The sequence below is a fragment of the Coffea arabica genome, chromosome 10c (assembly GCF_036785885.1).
Source record: "Coffea arabica cultivar ET-39 chromosome 10c, Coffea Arabica ET-39 HiFi, whole genome shotgun sequence".
Taxonomy (NCBI): Eukaryota; Viridiplantae; Streptophyta; class Magnoliopsida; order Gentianales; family Rubiaceae; genus Coffea; species Coffea arabica.
Genome location: NC_092329.1, coordinates 46,655,435 through 46,676,163, shown reverse-complemented (window position 1 = coordinate 46,676,163; position 20,729 = coordinate 46,655,435). Strand labels below are relative to the sequence as shown.

General features: G+C 34.8%; 3 protein-coding genes and 1 non-coding gene across 4 annotated transcripts; 3 read left to right on the top strand and 1 right to left on the bottom strand.

Moving 5' to 3' along the window:
* The first annotated feature begins 11,288 nt into the window (after positions 1-11,288).
* LOC140015959 (uncharacterized) lies at positions 11,289-12,034 on the top strand. Its single transcript, XM_072068796.1, has 2 exons — positions 11,289-11,456; positions 11,522-12,034. The coding sequence occupies exons 1-2, from the start codon at positions 11,289-11,291 to the stop codon at positions 12,032-12,034; spliced, it is 681 nt and encodes a 226-aa protein (XP_071924897.1).
* Positions 12,035-12,683: 649 nt separating this feature from the next.
* Positions 12,684-14,549, top strand: LOC113714133 (uncharacterized). The gene is made up of 4 exons (XM_027237929.1): positions 12,684-13,081; positions 13,211-14,025; positions 14,165-14,277; positions 14,382-14,549. Exons 1-4 carry the CDS (start codon positions 12,684-12,686, stop codon positions 14,547-14,549), a joined length of 1,494 nt encoding a protein of 497 aa, XP_027093730.1.
* A 3,261-nt stretch (positions 14,550-17,810) lies between these two features.
* LOC113715277 (small nucleolar RNA R71) lies at positions 17,811-17,917 on the bottom strand. The gene has a single exon (XR_003453913.1). It is a non-coding gene; the product is annotated as a small nucleolar RNA R71 (small nucleolar RNA).
* An 893-nt stretch (positions 17,918-18,810) lies between these two features.
* Positions 18,811-19,617, top strand: LOC113714132 (uncharacterized). Its single transcript, XM_027237928.1, has 2 exons — positions 18,811-19,050; positions 19,168-19,617. Exons 1-2 carry the CDS (start codon positions 18,811-18,813, stop codon positions 19,615-19,617), a joined length of 690 nt encoding a protein of 229 aa, XP_027093729.1.
* The last annotated feature ends 1,112 nt before the right edge of the window (positions 19,618-20,729 follow it).

Below are 20,729 nucleotides of genomic sequence, written 5' to 3'. Positions count from 1 at the left end.
TTTCCTTTGCTTTCTGCCCGATTTGGGCGGGAAATTTTTTTTAAACTGTGTAGCTGTTTCTTCCTTTTTCTAATTCTGTCGGTTTCTTTTCCTTTTTTTTTTTTCACTTAAAACTCTCAAATATGGGAGATGCAGCCTCTCTCTTCTATTCCTTTCTTTTCTGTTCAAGTCTCATCTCCCAAACTAGCTTTAAGTAAAACATTATTGCCACTTTCACCGAGGACCACTTTGCCTCAAAAAAAATAGGAACATGAATTCAACAAGGCTAAACAATTAAACAAACATTCACAGGCCGTGGATCACAAATACTAATTCATTGATACATATTTAATTCGACTTAGACCTATAAACATTACACTACACCTAACAAATATCCATTATCAGAACTCCCCAGGCTATTTAGAGGCATCAGAGTATGGAAACTTAAGGTTGTGTTTGGATTGCAATTTTTTGGAGTTTTTATAAAAAAAAAAAATTATACTGCAATGATTTGATACATATAAAATAAAATTGTGATTTATGTTCGCGAAAAATGTAAAAATTTTTTTAATGTTCAAAAGCTCGCTTGTGCTCACTAATGCTACCTCCAATTTCCGCAGATAAGCTTTAGTTTATCAAGCAATCAGAACAACTAAATCTCCGACAGACCTAAAGGCAAACAGTCTGCAGGAGCCATAGCGGTGAGCAGCAATGCAGCATATTGGTCCCTAGACACAGCATGCTTATATTTAATTGTGTACCAGTCCCTGCAATTTTGCTTGAAAGCCCCTTGTCCTGCATTGGACTTTTTCTCCTGTGGGCCAGGACATTTTTAGGCGCCCTGTTTGTGGAGACACGCTCTTTCCTTTCCTTTCCTTTCCTTTCCTTTCGCACACCTCTGATTTGACGTTTATTACGTGTTGCGTTATGGTCCACTTATTTAACTGTCTCCCCGATGGGTACATCATACACCGACAGTACCCCATATTCCCATCCCAGAATTATTATGTATATACGACAAATTATCCAAAGTAGACACAAGCACCCAAGTTGGCTCACTCAGGATGGACCATTTTCTCTGACATGATCATCACGTGTTCTAATTTGTGAGGACGTGAAGATTGCATTGATGGATAAAGTCCATCCGATTTATCCGTCGGATTTCGGTAGATATCCGTCATCTATCTGTATATGATAATGGCGGTTGGCCCTCTTGCAATTAAATAACATTTGAAACAAGCATTTGTAGCACATGCTCATAAATGTTTAACCAGCTTGTAAGGCTCATAAATGTACATCTAAAGCCCTCATGGGGGAAATTTTTTCACTTTTAGTTTTTTTTTTCAGAAAAGGAAAATGAAAACGTTTTATTGTTCAAAAGAATTTTCTTTGAGTCAGAATTAATTTCTCTAAATTTCACTATTGCCTTAAAAGAAAATTTAGAAATGAACAATTAATTGTCATACTTACAAAATAATAAATTTACTATCAATGATGATTTAAAACAGTAGTTTATCTGGTTTTCTAACTTACTCTGCAAGTTCATTCTAAATGCTGAACTTTAATTTTTCATATGATAAGAAATTGATATGTCGCTCAATACATATCGCTAATTTGCGAGTAAAAGTTATAAAATACTCCCTCCGTCCCGAAATGAATGTCGCACTTCGGGTCTTGAGTTTCTTTTTAACAGTGTCGCATTTTGGTCTAAGTTTCAGCGCTACCCTTTCCGTGCATTACTCCATTGAGTGGCAGAAAGAAAAAGAAGGGATGACAAGATGTGTGGGACTCATACTTTACAAATGTGTCCAGCCTTTTTTTTGAGAAAGTAGCTTGCACGGCCATTGTTTGCATTTGCAGTGAGACTCACGCATATTAGAGTAACTCTTGTAGTTTCATGGGACCCATTAAAAATTTAAAAGGAATCTGGTATATTTAAGGGCATGAGATGGAAATGAGGGAAAGTTTTATTGCCAATCATAGCAAGTGATATTAATTTTGGGACAGATAAAAAAGAAAAGTATGACACTTTCAATGGGACGAAAGGAGTATATTGTAAGTACAATAATAGCCAAAAGAAATCACTAAAGCACGAGATCTACTTTACTGTCCAAACTAAGAGTTGCTTCGCAATTTTACACAACAACATACAAAGTCTAATTGAAAAAATGTAATAGTCTGGTGTTTTAATGAAATAAGGATAATTTGGTAATCTTGCAGTAAGTATAGTACTCCCTCCCTTTTTTTATAATTGACGTTTAAAAAATTCGCTTTTAAGTACTTTTATCTGTCGTTCTATCATTCCCATACAGCATTAATTATTTTTTCACAATTTTACCCTTTAGAAACATTTAGTTTGGTGGGAGTTAGTTTGCATTGCTTTTGGTCTAGTAAAATAGCACTATTTAGTACTTTAGTGAGAGAAAACATGAGTGAATTGGATAATTAATGAGGGTACAAAAGAAAAGTAGTATATAGATTTAAGCAATGAAAATTTTTTTTTAATTGATGTGCAAAACCTTAAACGTCAGTTATAAAAAAAGGGAGGGAGTATATATTTGATTGAATGAATACTTACCAATTCCCCATTGATTGGATGTGTTTAGATTGGATCGACTTTTAAGACAAAGATTGACGAACCACGTGAATAAACAAACGACGCAAAAATTTGAGTAGACCCCAGTGTACAGGCCACCAATGGACCAATTGATCTACTTTAAGACAAAGATTGACAAGCCACGCGGATTGATCTATTTTAAGACAAAGATTGATAAGCCACGTGAATAAACCAACAAGGTAAAAACTTGAGTAGACCTGGTCTACAAGCCCACGAATAGACCAAGTGATATACATTAAGCCACGCCATTCAATACTATATATATATATATATATATATACTAGTAAGTCTTTGTTATGCCACGCACTGCCGGTGCCCATTTTAAAGTGTTTAAGAGTAGGAAATTTTCAAAAAATATCCCTAAGTTAATTGTCATTTTTAAATCTATACATATTGTGTGTATATTGAGTACTGTGAAGAATTCTTATACTTCTTCTTGCTATTTAAAATTTTTTGCTTTATTTTATAAGTAATTGAAGTGGATATCATAGATAAAATTTAGTAGAAATTTTAATAAATTTAGATTTGTTGATTAATTGTTTGCTTCTAATTTGTATGCTATAATTTTGCCTTTTCATTTTCAAAATGTGGAGGCTGTGGAACATGGAATTTTTTGGGGGTTTTGAAATTCTATTTATGTTTTAATCAAATTGTGCAGTCTTGAGATTTTAGAGTTGGCAAAGGAATGGAATGTAATTTGATAGTGAATTGCAATATTTATAAAATGAGTCTAGTTAATTGTGTACATTAACAAATTATTTTTTTTCAAGAGTTTTTCAGGTTAATAACTTTTGTAATGTTTGTTTATCTAGTAATTGGAAAGTACATGATGTATTTATGTATAATATGATCGGATAAATATAAGCAAAGAAATTGAAAAACAATGCGATTAACAATGCATTTGTAATATAGTTTTTAAGTTTAGTTCAATAGATATTTACATGGTTTTTGTATTTAAAAGTTAAATAGTTAAAGGAATTGAAAAGCAATGCAAAGAACTTGTGCGGAAATTCTTTTCCTTCATAAAGGCACACACACACACACACACACACATATATATATATATATATATATATTATATATGCGAGGCACATATACAGCTTGTGAGCAGATTTGGTTTCCAATCCAAAAGAGACTACTTTCAAGTACATTATGTGATAAGTTATACATAAACGGCAAACCAGATTATATTTCAGCTACAGTAGGAGTACTTGTTCAAATAGCAAGCAACTACTAATAGTTTACTAATCAAGCTTATAAATAGGGAGCAAAGTTAAGCGGTATTCTATCAAACATTAGGCAAGTTGGTTATAAGCATTGTGATTAACCTGAAGGAATGTAATCAGCAAAGCAACAGTCATCGACAACCATGTTAATACTGCAAAATGAAAACATAAAACATGTAAAAGAAACTAGTATATGTTAGTATAGTAACTTATAAATGGGGATACGTATGCTGAAGAAAAATTTGAGAAGAACCATATTACCAAATGGCAAGAAACCAAGAAACTGAAAAAGACTTTCTCTATAGCACGAATAACAAGAAGCAGAGCAACACTTGCAAGTCTACCTAGCAGGGTGTACTATATAATTGCAAATTTGTTTCTCCATAATAGTTTTATCTAAAAAGCTAGTCAATGATATCTAAACTAGCCCAGTACTTTGTGTTTCAATCTAATGGTTATGAAACAATGAAGTACAATTGATAATTCATCACATGGTTGAGATTGTTGTCAAGGACAACCTAACATTAAGGGAAAAAGCAACTATCAAATCTGGTTAGGTAATTGGGAAAAAGTAGAGAAGTTGAAAAAGGATTACATTATTGACTCATAGGAAAATAAGAGGAAAATAAGGAGAACCAGACATAAAAGCAATGGTTGACTGTTTTAAAAATTGAGCAAAAGAAATGTAACCTTTATTGCATAATCTAATGATCCAATGACAAGGCAAAAAGGCAAAAAAAAAAAAAAAATCTAACTGCTAGCACTTAAATAACAAAAAAAAGCAGCTAAATAAAATAGAATAAAAGCATATAGTTTTTGTCATTCAGAAATTAATGCATTCATTTGCTCAACAAAAAATTTATTTTGTCAAAATAAAAGACAAATGTTCACATATCAATAAATTAAAATAAAATTGATTCGAAGGTGTATATTCTATTAGTTGGCTATTTCAGTTTTGCATTTATAACAAATTACCAATTTCATTTTTTTTTATCACTTTTCCCACTTTGAAGATATCTTTTTCTTTTCCTTCGAGTTTCAAAAATAGCCAAGGTTTGATTAAGAAAGTTTAAATATTTTTTTAGCATGTAGATTAAAATAATAAAATTCTTGCTATGAGATTTGGATATTTCTTTTAATTTTTGAAAATGTGACAATTTTTCTATCATTTTTTGACGGCTTCTGAAATAGCAAAAGTTATATTAACAACATAGCAAAAAAAATATAAACTTTCAAAAAGACGAATAGAATTCTATGATTTTTAATAAATTCAAGTTAATCTGTGAAATATAACTTTAAATGATATTTCAAATCGTAATAAATATAAATTCAAATAATGATAATGATAATAATATTATAATTGGATTACATCTATCCAAGACCTAGAGCTTGAAATCAATTTTAAATATTTCTTTTTGTTTTTTGAAAATACGATGATTTGAAAAATACTCTCTCAAATTGACATCATAATAAATATAAACTAAAATAATGATAATAATAATAATAATAATTTGTAATTGAATTACATCTATAAAAGGCTTACAAATTGAAAAGTCCAATAAAAATAATTGGACCTCATACTTGAATGCCAAGGCCAGACCAAATTTGGTCATTGTGCAATGCAGTCCAATCTATCTACCCATTGCCTATGAAAAGAAACGGAAAGAATGAAAGCTCAAAAATTCACCAAGAGTGCCATGTGCCAGTGAGACAGCATGCTACAGTAACTGGAAACCTTTGATTATCTTATAGTAATAAGATTTCTCTATCATTAAAGCTAACTGTGATTAAAAATATCCCATCTCCCAAAGTATTGAAGTTTCAACCTAACACCTTCATTGCCTTCCAGAATGAAGTCTCGCTCGCTTCCAATTTTGACCAAAGCAAAATGGCAAGTTTTAGCCTCCAAGGCGAGTTTTGATGAAAGCCTCTTTTTTTTTTTTCATTTTTTTTCCCTTTTGAAGTCTTGAAAGCATTTTTTTCCATAAGATTTTTTCCTCATTTGAAAACTTCAAAGCATTTTCTCCTCTTTAATGGCTTGGTCAGCATTAGCATTCAGGGAGTTAACGTGTGTTACCAAACTCCAAAACAATCCATTTCAACTTCACTAGACTAGCACGTATGAAAATTACCGTGTAAAAATGACAACTTTTACCAAGATCAGCTCCAAAAAAAAAAAAAAAACTATTTGCCGAGTAAGATCCAATTACAAAATCAATTAAAGGTAGTAAATTGGAAATAAATACAAATTTTGCCCAAACTAAATAATTTACCCAAAAACAAAAACAAAAACAAAAAAAAACTAGTATACAATTCGATGTAAAAAAAGAACACAAAGCATGGGTTGTTGGAGTAAGCATTGCGAAAGCGAGACAAGCAGGGCATAAAACAGCACTGTAGAAATCGAAGAAGAAAGGAGAGAAGTTTTTTTTTTTGCCAAAAATGAAAAATGGATATGGTGAAAGCAATGGATAAGGTTGTGTTTGGCAGGTGACTGTTTTGTCAGCAAAGGGAAGAAGAGAGATAGAGGAGGCAATAAAAGTACACAAATGGAGTTCATGTTGATAGGAACTGAACCCATGATTGATGAAGGAGTTGGACTTGAATTTTGAGATCCTGCCATGGAATTAAATAGTAGAAGTGGAACTTTAACTAGAGAAATTTGGACAATTATGGAAAAGTAAAAGAATGTTTTTAACTTTGGTTGGACTTTGGAATGAAGGTAGATGCTGATAGAACTAAGGTGACATTTGGTTCGCTTCTTTGAATTGGATTCAGATTTGGAATCGTTCATCTTGTGTTTGGAATGAAATCAGTCATTCCAATACATTTGTTTAGTTTAGTATCAGGAATGTATATCATTATTATAATTGATGTTTGGTTTATTGACTCTTTCAAAATGGGATATAAGAAATTTTCACTAATTAAATGTATTAGTATAAATGTATTAGTAAATTTAGTATAACTAATTAATAATTTCTATTAGTAAACATGTATAATTAATAGTATAATTGATAATATCAATTATATTACATATACTAATATACATTATATAATACATATAACTAATAATATCACTATTATATGTTTGTGACTAATTAAATTAAATATTATATATAATTAAATATAAATATACCAATATTATTATATAAATATATATAATTATAATTATATAATATATATAATTATTAATTATACTAATATATTATATAATTAAAATGTATATTAAATATTAAATATAATTATAAATATAATATAATGTATTATTATATACACATATACTATAATTATAATAATTATTATCTATTACTATATGTATAATAAATATAAATATAAATATATAATATATTATTACTATATGCACATATATATTATAATTATATACACATATAATATATATTTATAAATAATATAAATATATTATTATATAATAATATAAATATATTATTATATAATAATATAAATATATATTTATATATTTATAATTATATATTTTATAATATATTAGTATAAAATTAATATATTTATAATATATATTATATGATTATAATTATAATATATATTTATATAATATATTATATATGTGTATATAATAATATATTATAATTACATTAATAATATATATGTGTATATAATAATTATAAATATATTAAATATTTAGAATAATATTATAATAAAATATATTATTATAATTAACTATTATAATTATACTATATATTATATAAAATTATATGTATATATGTATATAATTATATATTAATTTTTTTAACGGGTGGAGGGATGAGTCCCATTTCTAAATGGGGAAAAATATTCCCTCCTGCCCCATTAACCCCCCCCCCCCCCCGCTAGGCGGGTGCCCCAATTGCCATCTCTAGTTTTTGATAAATTAGATAGGAATCAGATTTGGCTTTTGTTCAAAACCCACCAGGTTATTAGGGATTAGGGAATTCCAAACGTTTACATATGATTCCAAAATCCCAATTCTGATAGTATTAATCCAAACAACAATTTGGTGTTTATTCCAATTCTCCATTCTGAAACCCTTTTATCAAACACTACCTAAATAGTAGAAATCAAGATGTGGTTTAAAATAGACCATAGGGTTTATATGTAGGATTGTAGATCAGATTTACCCAAGTTTTTTACCAACAAATAAAGGAGTACAAGTGAAAAGTAACACAAATTTTGGTACGGATAGAAAAGAAAAGTATAATACTTTCAATGGAACAAAGAGTACATCTTATGGATGCTTCTACCTTAACTCATTTCAAAAATAAAAATTAAAGCAAAGAGATGCTCTACCTTGAGTCAGGTTTATTTGGATAGTAGATTAGAGTCAGGTTTATTTGGATAGTGGATTATTTATCAAATTTTATTTGATCGCATTATCATTACATGTTTCAATATTATTTTTATCTAACATACATCACATAAAAAAAGTGATATAGTATTTTTTTTTAAAAATTATCTCAAATAATCTATCATCCAAACACATGTTTCACAATGGGTCGTTGAAGCCAGTAGCTTTGTTTTTCATATTAATTGCACTGGCACACCAAGACATTCTTTCATCTTATCCGTCTCTTCTCCATTGTTAGTAGAAATGCATTATTATTTTGGCATTTAAGGCGAAACCACAAAACTAGTTACACGAGCAATTCTTTAACACTTAGCAGTAGCCGCCCTATAGGCTGTCCCTGTGGGGTTTCTATCCCACATCGCTCTTGGGGTTGGGGGGGGGTTTGGTAGATAAGTCCCCTGGACGTCCTCACAAGTTACCGGCTTTTGAGGATTATTCGGCGATTAGGTTTATTTGCGAAATTCTTGTGGCTTCATAAGAAGATGAAAGAAAAAGAGCAATTGTTTTATAATCCTCTCTCTAGTGGAGGCATTTCTCTCTCTAAAGAGAGCTTGTGGTGGGAGCTTTAGACAAGCTTCAAAAAGCTAAATCTGGAAGGTTTCACTTTCAATGCATTCAAGAAACTCTGCTATTGGTGCTCTTATTTCTACCACTACCTTTCTTTTTGGACTTCTTTCATCAGCTTAGGAATTTAAAGGCTGACGGATCTACAACAACATTTTGCAGACCAGCACCAACAACCCTTATAACTGGCTAGGGTGCGGTAACAACTGGCGGACAAAATCCACTGTCAGAGACAAAAATAAAACCTCGAGACACTAGGAATTAGTACGTATCGAAACAGGGGAAGGAGCAGGGGAAGCTAAAGCGACTTTAGGAGGAAGATGCAAAAATTAAAAAAAAAATTAAAAAACACTCAAGTCTCCTTAACCGCAGATCTACTTTACTGCATCCAAACCCCTTGGAAACCAGTACGAGCTGGGACAGGTAATTTCATATTCATATTCTGCTTTCCCAAGCTATCACCTTTTGGTTTGTCTAAGCTCTTCTCTTCTTTTTTAACTCTTGTTCTGGGAGTATATAGTAGATCCGCCCCTTTTGGTTTACATCTGGGTTAGCTTTCTTAACAAAGAGAAGTGTGTGAAATACCATTTGATTTATCTTCCCCATGGCGGAGGAACTGGCTGAGATTTTGCAAAACTTTGATCTCTCAAGTGCAGAGCTCCAAACCACTACCCTAGGACATGAGGAAATAGGTGGGGAGGGGGTTTCAAGAGTGTAGAAGTAGTTTGATTGGGAAGGTCGTGGGAGAGAAAGTATCGAACTATACTGGAATCAAGAAATTTGTGATAGCTGCGTGGAGCTTCCCAAGAGGACTACAAGTGGTGGAGCTAGGACCCAATCTGTTCCAATTCATCTTACCTTCAGCAAATGATAGACACAGGATTCTGACTGGTGGACCGTGGATAGTGGACAACCAAGTGCTGGTGCTAAGCGAGTGGTATGAAGGGATAGAGAAGGATGGTGAGGCGTTCAGGTCAGTTCCCTTATGGGTACAGGTATGGAATTTGCTAGTCCATTGGATGTCAAAGGAAGTTGGGAGAAGGCTTGGTTCAAACTTTCAGCCAATAAGAGAGGTAATTGTCCCTCAAACTGGTGGGAAAGAAGGAAGACACCTGAAAATTTTTGTGGTGGCAGACATCTCACAACCACTACTGCGAGGTACCATTGTCAAGGTAGGTGAACAAACTAAATCGGCTAGTTTCAAATATGAGAGGTGCCCGGATTTTTGTTATAAGTGTGGTATCATTGGACACAGTGAGAGAAATTGTCAGAGGCAAGATGACAAGGGGGTGGGGAAAAAGGATAACCAATATGGCCCTTGGCTAAGGGAAGGCAATGTGAGGAGTTCCCAGCACAAGCAACAAGTTGGTATTGTGTATAACCCCCAAAAATATCACTGGAGACTTCAAGATGGGGAGTGGAGGGAGCAAAGGCAATCAGAGGGCCCCAAAAAAGCCTTGGAAACTCAACTTGACAATGAAAGTGGTCTAGCTAGGAAGCTTGTGGCTAATACGGGGTTGGTGACAAGCAATGTCAGGGGCCAGGATGGGCAGGGGAGTGGTTTGATAGGAGATATGAGAGTACATTCAGAGAAGCTTAATGAATCTGGTAGCAAAGTGGGTTCGGAGTTAACGAAAATTCTACACATAGGACAATCAAAGGGGGGTAATCTGGAATCCAAATTGCCGAGCTCATATGAGGGGATATCTCAACCAGAAGAACAGCTCACAGTAAAACTAGCCTCTGAATGTCCAATAATGGAGGATGAACAAGTTAACTTGATAATCCAAATCCCATGGGATGAAGGACAGAAGGATGAAACACCAGGTGCTGCAACTACGAATATAACTGTTGAGAGTGGACCAAAGATCAAAGAAGCTTTGGTTAAACAGTCCAGACGAATCCAGAGAACCCTAAGATCCCCAAGGACACCTAAGCAACCAGAGGAAAAAGTGAACATCAACACAGTTAGGGAAAGGAAAGCTGGGAAAAGGAAAGGGTTCAAGGGGGAACTTGATATGGATATTGATGAGGACACCATACAAGTGGGTAAGAGGAGCAAGGTAGATCTTATGGGTAACTTGATCGCTGCTATGGAGGAGGGGGAGGGGTCCAACCCTTTATGGACCCCAATGGCTAAATGAGAGTCCTGGTGTGGAATTGTCAAGGAGTGGGAAGTCCCTTGACAATTCCTCAGTTAAGAGAGGTGAACAACCTCTCCTCTCCAGACATAGTATTCTTGTGTGAAACCAAAAATAGAAGTAAGTATCTGGAAAAAGTCAAAAATATTTTGAGATTTGATGAAGCTGTCATCGTGGATGCCATGAACAAGGCAGGAGGGATGGCATTTCTTTGGAGGGAGGAGATTAGGATAAAACAAGTGCTCAAGACTGCCTTTACAATTGAAGCTCAGATTGAGGATAAGGAAAGTAGATGGGATTGGTGGTTTATTGGTATATACGCAAGTAGTGATGATTAAGTTAGGAAACAGCAATGGCAAGTACTCCAAGCTAGGAAAGTTTTGTGGGGAGAAAGATGGATTATGGCCGGTGACTTTAATGACATTGTTTCGAATGAAGAAAAATGGGGTGGAACCTGGAGGGACGAAGGTAGCTTCATGGCATTCAAAAACTTTATCAATGATAATCAATTGATGGATGTGGTTTTGAGGGTCATCCTTGGACCTGGTGTAATAATTGGGAAGGTGCGGGTGAGATAAAACAAAGACTGGATAGAGGTTTATGTAGCTATCCTGGGCTCCAAATTTTTGATAAGGTTAACTGTAAACACCTGGATTCATTTGCGTCAGATCATAGCATGTTGATTATAGAGACAAATCCAACACAAATCAGGAGAAAGAAGAGGTTCTACTTTGACAAAAGGTGGCTCCAACAAGATGAAGTCTTGGATATTGTCAAACTAGCGTGGGACCAAAAGGATGATGGCTCAAGGATGTTCAAGGTTGTGCAGAAAGTGAAAAGGAGTAGAGTAAATCTACTGAAGTGGAATAGTAAAATCCAAGGCAATTCAAAACAAAAAATAGAGCAAATCAAGGACCAACTGCAGCAACTAAATCTGAGTGATACTGAGGCGAAGCGAGAGAGGAAGAAGAGTCTTAAGAATGAACTAAAAAAGTCTTATAGAGACGAAGAGATCTACTGGGGTCAAAAAGCAAGGGTGCAATGGCTCAAGGCAGGAGACAAAAATACCAGATTTTTCCATGCCAGTGTGGAGGGGAGAAGGAGGAGGAACAAAGTGGTCAACATCCAAAGAGAGGATGGCACATAGACTAAGAATGAAGATGAGCTCAGTGTAGAGATTGCTAGCTATTATAGAAAACTCTTCAAGACTTCAGACGCAAATGAAATGGAGGAAGTGTTAAATGGTATTCCACACACAATCTCAAGTAGTACGAATGATAACCTAACAAAACCTGTAGACGAAGGGGAGATTAGATCAGCTCTCTTTTCTATGAATCCTAATAAAGCTCCGGGTGTAGATGGAATGCCTCCCTTTTTTTCCAAAAGTTTTGGAACATAGTTAAAAAGGATTTGGTAGGAGCTGTCCAAACATTCTTCCACACTAGTCATCTGCTCAAGTCTATAAATCATACAGTCATTTCTCTCATTCCTAAAATTTTGATTCCCACATCCCTTAAGCACTATAGACCTATTAGCTTGTGCACGACAATATATAAAATCATAGCAAAGATTCTAGCTAATAGGTTGATGTAGGTTCTTCATTTCTGTATCAGTAAAACTCAGTCAGCTTTTGTTCCGGGAGGCAAATCTTAGACAATATTATGATTTCACATGAGTTTTTACACTATCTCAAAAACAAACGGCAAGGGAAAGAAGGATTTATGGCTGTAAAATTAGATATGTCTAAAGCTTATGATAGAGTGGAATAGAGGTTCCTGGAAGCTGTAATGGGAAAAATGGGGTTCAATGACAAATGGAGAAGCTGGATCATGGAGTGCATTTCTACTGCTTATTACTCCTTCCTGGTTAATAGGGAAGTCAAGGAGTATGTGGTGCCACAAAGGGGCATTAGGCAGGATGATCCACTGTCACCTTACTTATTTCTCCTATGCTCGGAAGGCTTTTCCAATCTCCTCCAAAAGGCTGTGACTGAGAAAAAAATTGAAGGCATGAGAATCAGCAGGCAGGGACCAAGACTATCCCATTTATTTTTTGCAGATGACTCTTTGATATTTTGTAAAGCTGATTCCCAGAATGCAACAGAGCTCAAAAGGTTACTTAACATATATGAAAGAGGAACAGGCCAGCTGATTAACCTGGAAAAATCCTCAGTCATATTCAGCAACAATATGCAGTAAGAAATGAAGGTGGAAGTCAGCCAAGCTCTAGGAAATATCCATGTTGTAAGCCAAGGTAAATACTTGGGTCTCCCAATGGTGGTAACAGGATCTAAACAGTAGCTGTTCGGATATATTAAATCCAGTATTCAACAGAGACTTAAAACTTGGAAAAATAAACTTTTGAGTGCAGCAGGTAAGGAGATTATGCTCAAGTATGTGGCATTGGCACTGCCAACATACACAATGTCTTGCTTCAAGCTACTTAAAAAATTGTGCAAGGAGATTAACTCCACAATGGACAACTATTGGTGGGGTAAGGAGAATGGGAAGAACAAGATGCACTGGAAAGCTTGGAACAAGATGTCACGGAACAAGAAGGCAGGTGGCTTGGGCTTCAAGGATTTGGAGGCTTTCAATCTAGCCTTATTGGGAAAGCAGATTTGGAGGCTGCTCACTCAACCAAATTTGCTGGTCAGTAGAGTGCTAAAGTCCAGATATCACCCAAAGCAATCTATATTCAAGAGTAAAGTTGCTGGGAATGCTTCATGGATTTGGAAAGGACTGATGCGAGCTAGGCTGATGGTTGAAGAAGGGACTCGAAAAAGGATTGGTAATGGCATGAGTACTAACATTTGGGAGGACAACTGGATTCCTATGACACCAATTGGAAGAGTGACAACACAGCAGCCACAAGGAGTTAATTTGGTTAAGGTGACAGACTTGATCGTCCAGAAAAGATGGAACAAGAACCTTCTCTTTAGGAATTTCACCCCCATGGAGGTAGAAGGAATACTAAGCATCCCCGTAAGTTTAGTAGACAGAGAGGACAGCAACTTCTGGATTCATAATTCAAATGGGCATTATTCAGTGCCATCAGCCTACAGGGTACAAACTGAAGGGCTGAAGGCTTACGAGCAGGAGTTTAGGGGGCTAGCTAGTACTAGCTGGAGTATCCAAGGTTAGAAAATTTGGAAGCACCTGTGGAAAATGAATATTAAGCATAAAGTGAAGCTTTTCTTATGGAAATGTCTCAACCAAGCATTACCTGTAAGACACCTCATTCACAGTGGAACACAACAAAGTGATCCTACATGTAGAGTGTGTGAAGAAGACTGCGAAACAGTTGAACATGCGTTACTTAACTGTAATCATGTTAAACTGGTGTGGAGAATGGCGCCTATCCAGTGGGAGGGAATTACAAATCTGCAAGGTTGTTTTAGTTCATGATGGACCTTGGTGATGGAGGGGAGGTCGAGAAGTGAGGGATATGAACACATTTCTCTCACATCTAACATTCTTTGGCATATCTGGAAGAGCAGAAACGCGAAGGAATTTGAAGGTAAGCAGCATCCCCCACTACGAATAGTGCTGAAAGCTCAGGAGGAATGGTTGGAATATGGTGAAGCTACGGTCATAGCTTTAAAGATGAGTACAGAAGAAACAGGAGATCAGCCGCAACACCCCAACAACAAGAAGAAATAGCAAGCATTCTGAGGTTAAGGTTTGCTATAGAAAGAGCAAGGACAGCCCCCAAATGGGGATTGGAGCAACTGTCTCTTTGGATAATCAACAACTGATGAGAGGATGGGCTTTACAGGAAAGATGTTCTGGCCATAAGCTAATTGATGAACTAACTGCAATTAAGCTACTGATGTGTAAAGTTGCTGTATAGAATTTGGAGAGGTTAGAAGTTCATGTCCAGAATAAGCAGACGCTCCACCTCATCCAACAGACGAAATCTTCGGATATACGAGTGGTAACACTGTTGAAGGATATACATAGCCTTAAGTACCTGTTTCGCATGTGCTTCTTTTGCCTAGTTAATAGGGATATTAACCATATTACTCATAGAATTAGCGCTCATGCGCTAGACTTTTTTTATGACCAGGAATTTTGGATTCCTCAGTGATAGTTAGCACTGACTGTGTAGTTCCCTCAAGTCTTTACTTGAAATTGTAAAGTTTTTGTTCATTTATAAAATCACTTATTGTTTCGAAAAAAAAAGTTACACGAGCAATTGATCAATACTAGAAGCATAAGTACGTAACACTGGACCACATATGTTCAAAAATTATCTATATAAAGCAAGTAATATCCATAGCCCGATATACAAAAAGTATTCTTAGCACAATTGCACTGAACACTACTTCCTAGACTAGGGCTGTCAACGGGTCGAAATTGAATATTTTGGATCTAGATCCGCATAGCTATACTTGTATTGGATTCCATCCGGATACTCGACGGGTCTTGAACTTATTCTTCCAGATCCGGGTCCGATCGGGTTTGGAGGCATACCCGACCAAAAAATTTAGGCCAAAAAAATGTAAAAAATATCTTTCTAAACAAACATTAATTGTACACCACAAATTTCAATTAAAAATCACAAATTATTTTTGATTCTAATGCTTACAAATTACAATTTCTAAAAATCCAAACAAATATTAAATACTCAAATATATTATCAAAATAATTACTTATTCAAATGGGTTCGGGTCGAACCCGAGTCGGAACCCAATATTCCGTACCCGACCCATTTTCAGATTAGCATAAACAGGTCTGGGTCGGGTTCAGGTAAAGAAAAATGTAACTATACTAATAGGCTGTAAATTGTAGTGCATTTATAGGTATAAGTTGCTACTTAACCATGTTATTTGAACTTTATTTTGAAGAAAAACTACTTGATTTTACTCTTATATTGTTCTTATAGGTGACAATTTCAATTGGAGAGAAAATGGACTAAAAATGTGGTATGAAGAAGCAATGAAAGAGAATAAAGTCAACAGAAAGAGGTTTCGCAGGAACGACATGTTTCAGTGTTTTGGTAATACCCAAGTTGGATTGAGATGATTCTCGATTCAATTTGAAGTTAAGAGAATGCTCTACAACTTTTATGAAGATCTTACAGTTTCGTTCTCCCGTTTTCATAGTCAAAAATTCAAATTACTGAAGTGCAGCTGCGCTGCAAAGCTCTTACGACCAGGTCTTAGAATTTAGGTTTATCTCGGCGTCTAGACCTCCAAATGATTTGATTCTTGTGGCGTTGGAAAGCTTATTCAAAGGGCTACAACTTGTCTATTTTGAGTAAGACTGATTCAGCCTATTTGATGGAGTTTTTGGGCTTCAAATTTGATCCATGCACAGATCCATATCAACCCGCGGACAGATCCAAGACTGGTGCTAGACATCTGCAGATTCTTTGGTGTTTTAAACTTAGCCTAATGACCGGTTCCGAACATTGGGCCAGTCATTGGGCAGGTCTTCATCGGATAAATGTGCGAAAACGTGATTTTTCGAGTCCAATAGAGCCTATTCCTACCCTATTTAGGATATATCTTCAGAAAACCATAAATAGGAGTTCTTTAGGTCATTTTTAGGGAGGAAAAACATTAGTTTAGTTTAGTTTTAACATCTTTTCATAGCCTATTCTTGAGAGATCAAGATCAAATGGAGGCAAATCAAAGGCGCGCGTGAGGAGAAGATTAGAGCAAGCAACTGAGAAGTTTTCTTGCTCTTTTTCTCATCTTTGTAGCAATTATTTGAATTCGTGGTTTTAATCTCTTAATCATGTTAAACTAAGTTGTTTCTAGGGTTAGGGTTTTTATGAAGGAATTTGATTAATTTTTCTAGTTTAATTTCTTGCCTTTTACTATGATTTATTTATCTTGATTTAATCACATGTTTCTGACTGGCCACCATAGGCATGTTTTTAGGGTTTGTATTGAATTGAGAAGGGATATACAGCCTTGTACTAGATAGATAAATATATTTAACCTAATCACAAGAGTAGCTTACGATTTGTATGATACACTTATATCACCAAAGTTCGTAAAGGGTTTAATTGAATACTTGCGATCTCGAGAGAGACATAAGATTTAATTAGACACACTTTAGATGTATTGAGAGATAATCTACAATACAATTGTGTGATGCGTTCATGGTTTGTTAAGAAATTAATTAGATGATTGACTCAAAATTTGGATTAAAACCTGAAACCCTAAACTCGCCTATATTGTTTTCTCACCACTACTTTATTTGAATTGGTTATTGTTTTATTATTTAGTTAGAAAATACCACTCATTGAATTTAAATTTTTTTTATTTTAGAATAATTAAAGTAGAAAATTTACTCATCCCTGTGGGTTCGACCCCTAGAATACTCCAAGTGATTTTATTACTACGATTGACTCTGTGCACTTGCAGGAAAATATCGATCAAGTTTTTGGTGCCGTTGCTAGGTACGATGCTTAATTTTCTTACTTTAGTTATTATTTGCATACATTCTTGATCTTTTGTTTGTTTCTTCGTTATTTTGTTGGCTTTTATCTCCTTGGAGTTTGATAAATAAAAAAATTCAAACAAGTCCAAGATGGCAGTAGATAATAGAAATAATGTTGGACTTCGTTTGAGAGGCATCCAACGCCCAATAATTATAGCATCTCCTTATTGTATCTGGCCGAGTGAAGAGGCCAGAAATTATGAGTTGAAAACTATTCACTTTACCATGCTTCCATCTTTTCATGGTCTTCCTAATGAATGATGATCTTCTCTCCTTCATTCGTGAATTCTATTTGGTATTACAAACTTTTCCTTTGCATAGAATTATTGAGGATGATTTTCGAATGACGTGCTTCCCTTATTGTCTCAAGGATTGAGCAAATCATGGTTGCAAGAAGGGTCTTTGAGAACATGGAAAAATGTTTATAATATCTTCATGTCAAAGTACTATTCACCTCAAAAGACATTTGATTTGAGGAATAAGATTTGCACCTTTGCACAAATGGAAGGGGAGCTAATTCATGAAGCCTGGGAGCGGTTCAAGCTATTACTTGCTCAATGCCCTCATCATTAATATCCTTTGGCATTGCAAGTACAATTCTTTTATGTTGACTTGACATTTACAACACAAAATATGGTGGATATTGCAACTGGAGGATATATTGGAGATAAAACCCCTGAAGAATTGGTTGCAATATGTGAGTTGCTCTCTAGTAATTCACAACAAAAGGTAGTTCAAGGTAGAAGAGTAGCTATTCATGGGATGAGCACGTTAGTGTGATTGGGTTCACAAGTTGCTGAGTTGAGTCGTCATGTACAAGTGTTATCACATCGTATAACTCAACCACAAGACCCGTATTCATATGGAGGTTATGGTGTCCAGCAAGAGCATTACTTTAGTGCATATAGTTTTGGATGGAATAATCACCTTAATCTCATATGAAAGGATTCAAGAGTTGGACTTGCCAGACCACTAGAGTTTTTCAATCAGCAATAAGGGCCTCAAGGTCAACCACTACCTACACAAGAAAGAAATTCCAGTATGGAGGAGATGATGCTGCAGTATATGTAGAAATAGATCAATTGGCTTAATGGTAGCAGGCATATATTCATAACATTGAGAAGCAAGTAGGCCAATTATCTATGACATTGATTCAAAGGGAGCAGAGGGGATTGCACAACAATACAGAGATGACTCATATGGTGTCCACTATGGCATTATCCCTTTATTCAAAAAAGGTATTGGATGATCCTACTGATGAGCCAAAAAGTATACTCAAGGAGGAAGGTGTAGTAGATAACAACACAACCGAGACTTAAGAGAAGATACTTAGTTCGGGAAAAGAGTTTGAGTTGAAAATCAATCCATTAAGGTGCTCGAGGTTAGAGCTTATGTGCCACCCATTCCCTTTCCTCAGCAGTTGAAGAGCCCTTATCAAAGACTTTTAGATAGGTTACAAAAGTTACACATGGATATTCTAGCTAACGAAACTATTGCAAATATGCCCTCCTATGCAGAATTTTTGAAGGAAATTATGCAGAAGAAGAAGAAATGGGAGGCATTTACAAGAGTTTCACTTACCAAGGAGCCTAGTGCAGTACCTCATAATCGTCTTCCTGTCAAAATGAAGGATCCATGGAGCTTCATAGTTCCATGTTATTTTGAGAATATTTTAGTTGAAAAGTGCTTGTGTGATCTTGGTTCCAGTGTTAATCTAATGCCTTTGTCCTTTTTCAAGAAATTAAAGTTTGCTCAGCTCATACATACAACGGTGACTCTACAACTGGCAGATCGTTCAATTTGATATCCTATTGGTATTGTAAAGGACATGCTTGTAAAAGTCGGTAGATTTTACTTTCCTGCAGATTTTCTCATCTTGGATATGAAGAAAGATATTAGGATGCCTATAATTCTAGGTAGAGGACTCTTAGGCATGAGAGGGGCTCTTATTGATGTTCTTGAAGGGAAACTTGCTTTAAGAATGGGTAAGAATGTGCAAGAGTTTAAAATTTTTGAAACTTTGAAATGTTCCTCATATGTTAAGTCTTGTTATCATCTTGATATTATTAATACTGTTTCTAATGGAGTATATATCCGTGAGTCGTTATTTGATCCATTAGAAGGTATCATTACTTTGGGTGAGGATGAAGATATGAAGGCCGTAAATGTTTTAAGCATGGAACAAAATCTAGTATTTGCACCCCTACAGGATTTTCGCAAGTATACTTATTGCGTGGTACAGAAGCGCAATATGGCTGGGGAGGAAGAAACTTAGTTGTTACCTCAGACATACCTTGGGAGCCTTCCAAAGTATAACGTGGAAGCAATGAGACAGGTTGAAACTCTTTATCCTCCTTGAGCTTATCTAGCCTTGTCCGACTGAAGACGTTAAACTTAGCGCTTCTCAAGAGGCAACCAATTTTTTTTTCAATTTCATTTAATATTTTTCTTGTTTTTTGGGAGTAATGGTGGTGTTTATTTCCTTAGGCTTTTCTTGCTTTCTAGTTTGGGTTATTTGGTGGTGTTTTTAACCCGTATTTATAGTGTTCACTTATTCTTTTAGGTTGGTACGATGGCTTCTTGAACTTGACTATTGGATGGTAATGAGCAACTTCTCTCCCTTACTTGGTTTTTGGCACTCCAATTGTTATCAGGGGAGTTTCACTTTGATCTATTTTCTTGTTATTATTTCTTTATTTTATCTCCAACATTGAGAACAATGTTGTCTTAAGTGTAGGGAAGAGGTGAATGAGTGAAGTGAAATTTTTTATTAAGATTTTCAAATTTTTGTTCTTATTGTTGATTCCCTGATAGACAATGGCTTGTATTTCGAGTTATTATTATTAAAGTTTATGTGTATGAATGTGTTAAGTGTTAAGTGCTTCTTTAGTGAATATTTGATATTTTGAGATTTTTTTCAATTTTGGCTAACTTTTCTAGGCATTGTAAATAATTTTCTAGCATTTTTCTTGTGAATTTGGCCTAATTACTAATCTTATTTTTCTATATTATTGGGATATAAAGCAGGCTTTTGTGTTTTTAATTGTACTTAAATGCTTATTTTTATTAATTTGACTACAGTCCATTGTTTGTCATTGCCTAGTAATCGGAGGTTTTTATCTAAAAGTGTCGACTTTCATATGAAAAATTAGCAATAATTATGAGTATGTGATTCTTAAGCGATGAAAGTTGAGTAATGTTGGAGTTCACATAAAAAGGTTTAAATAGTAAAGAATTAAGTACATTCCCCTTGTTAAAACAAAAAAAAAAATAAAAAACTTAAGTGTAGGGGAATTTGAAAGAAAAAAAGAGAAAAATAAAGAAACAAAGGAATAAAATGTGGATTATAATAATAGCCTGTGGATCTATGTGTGACGAGTGCAGAGT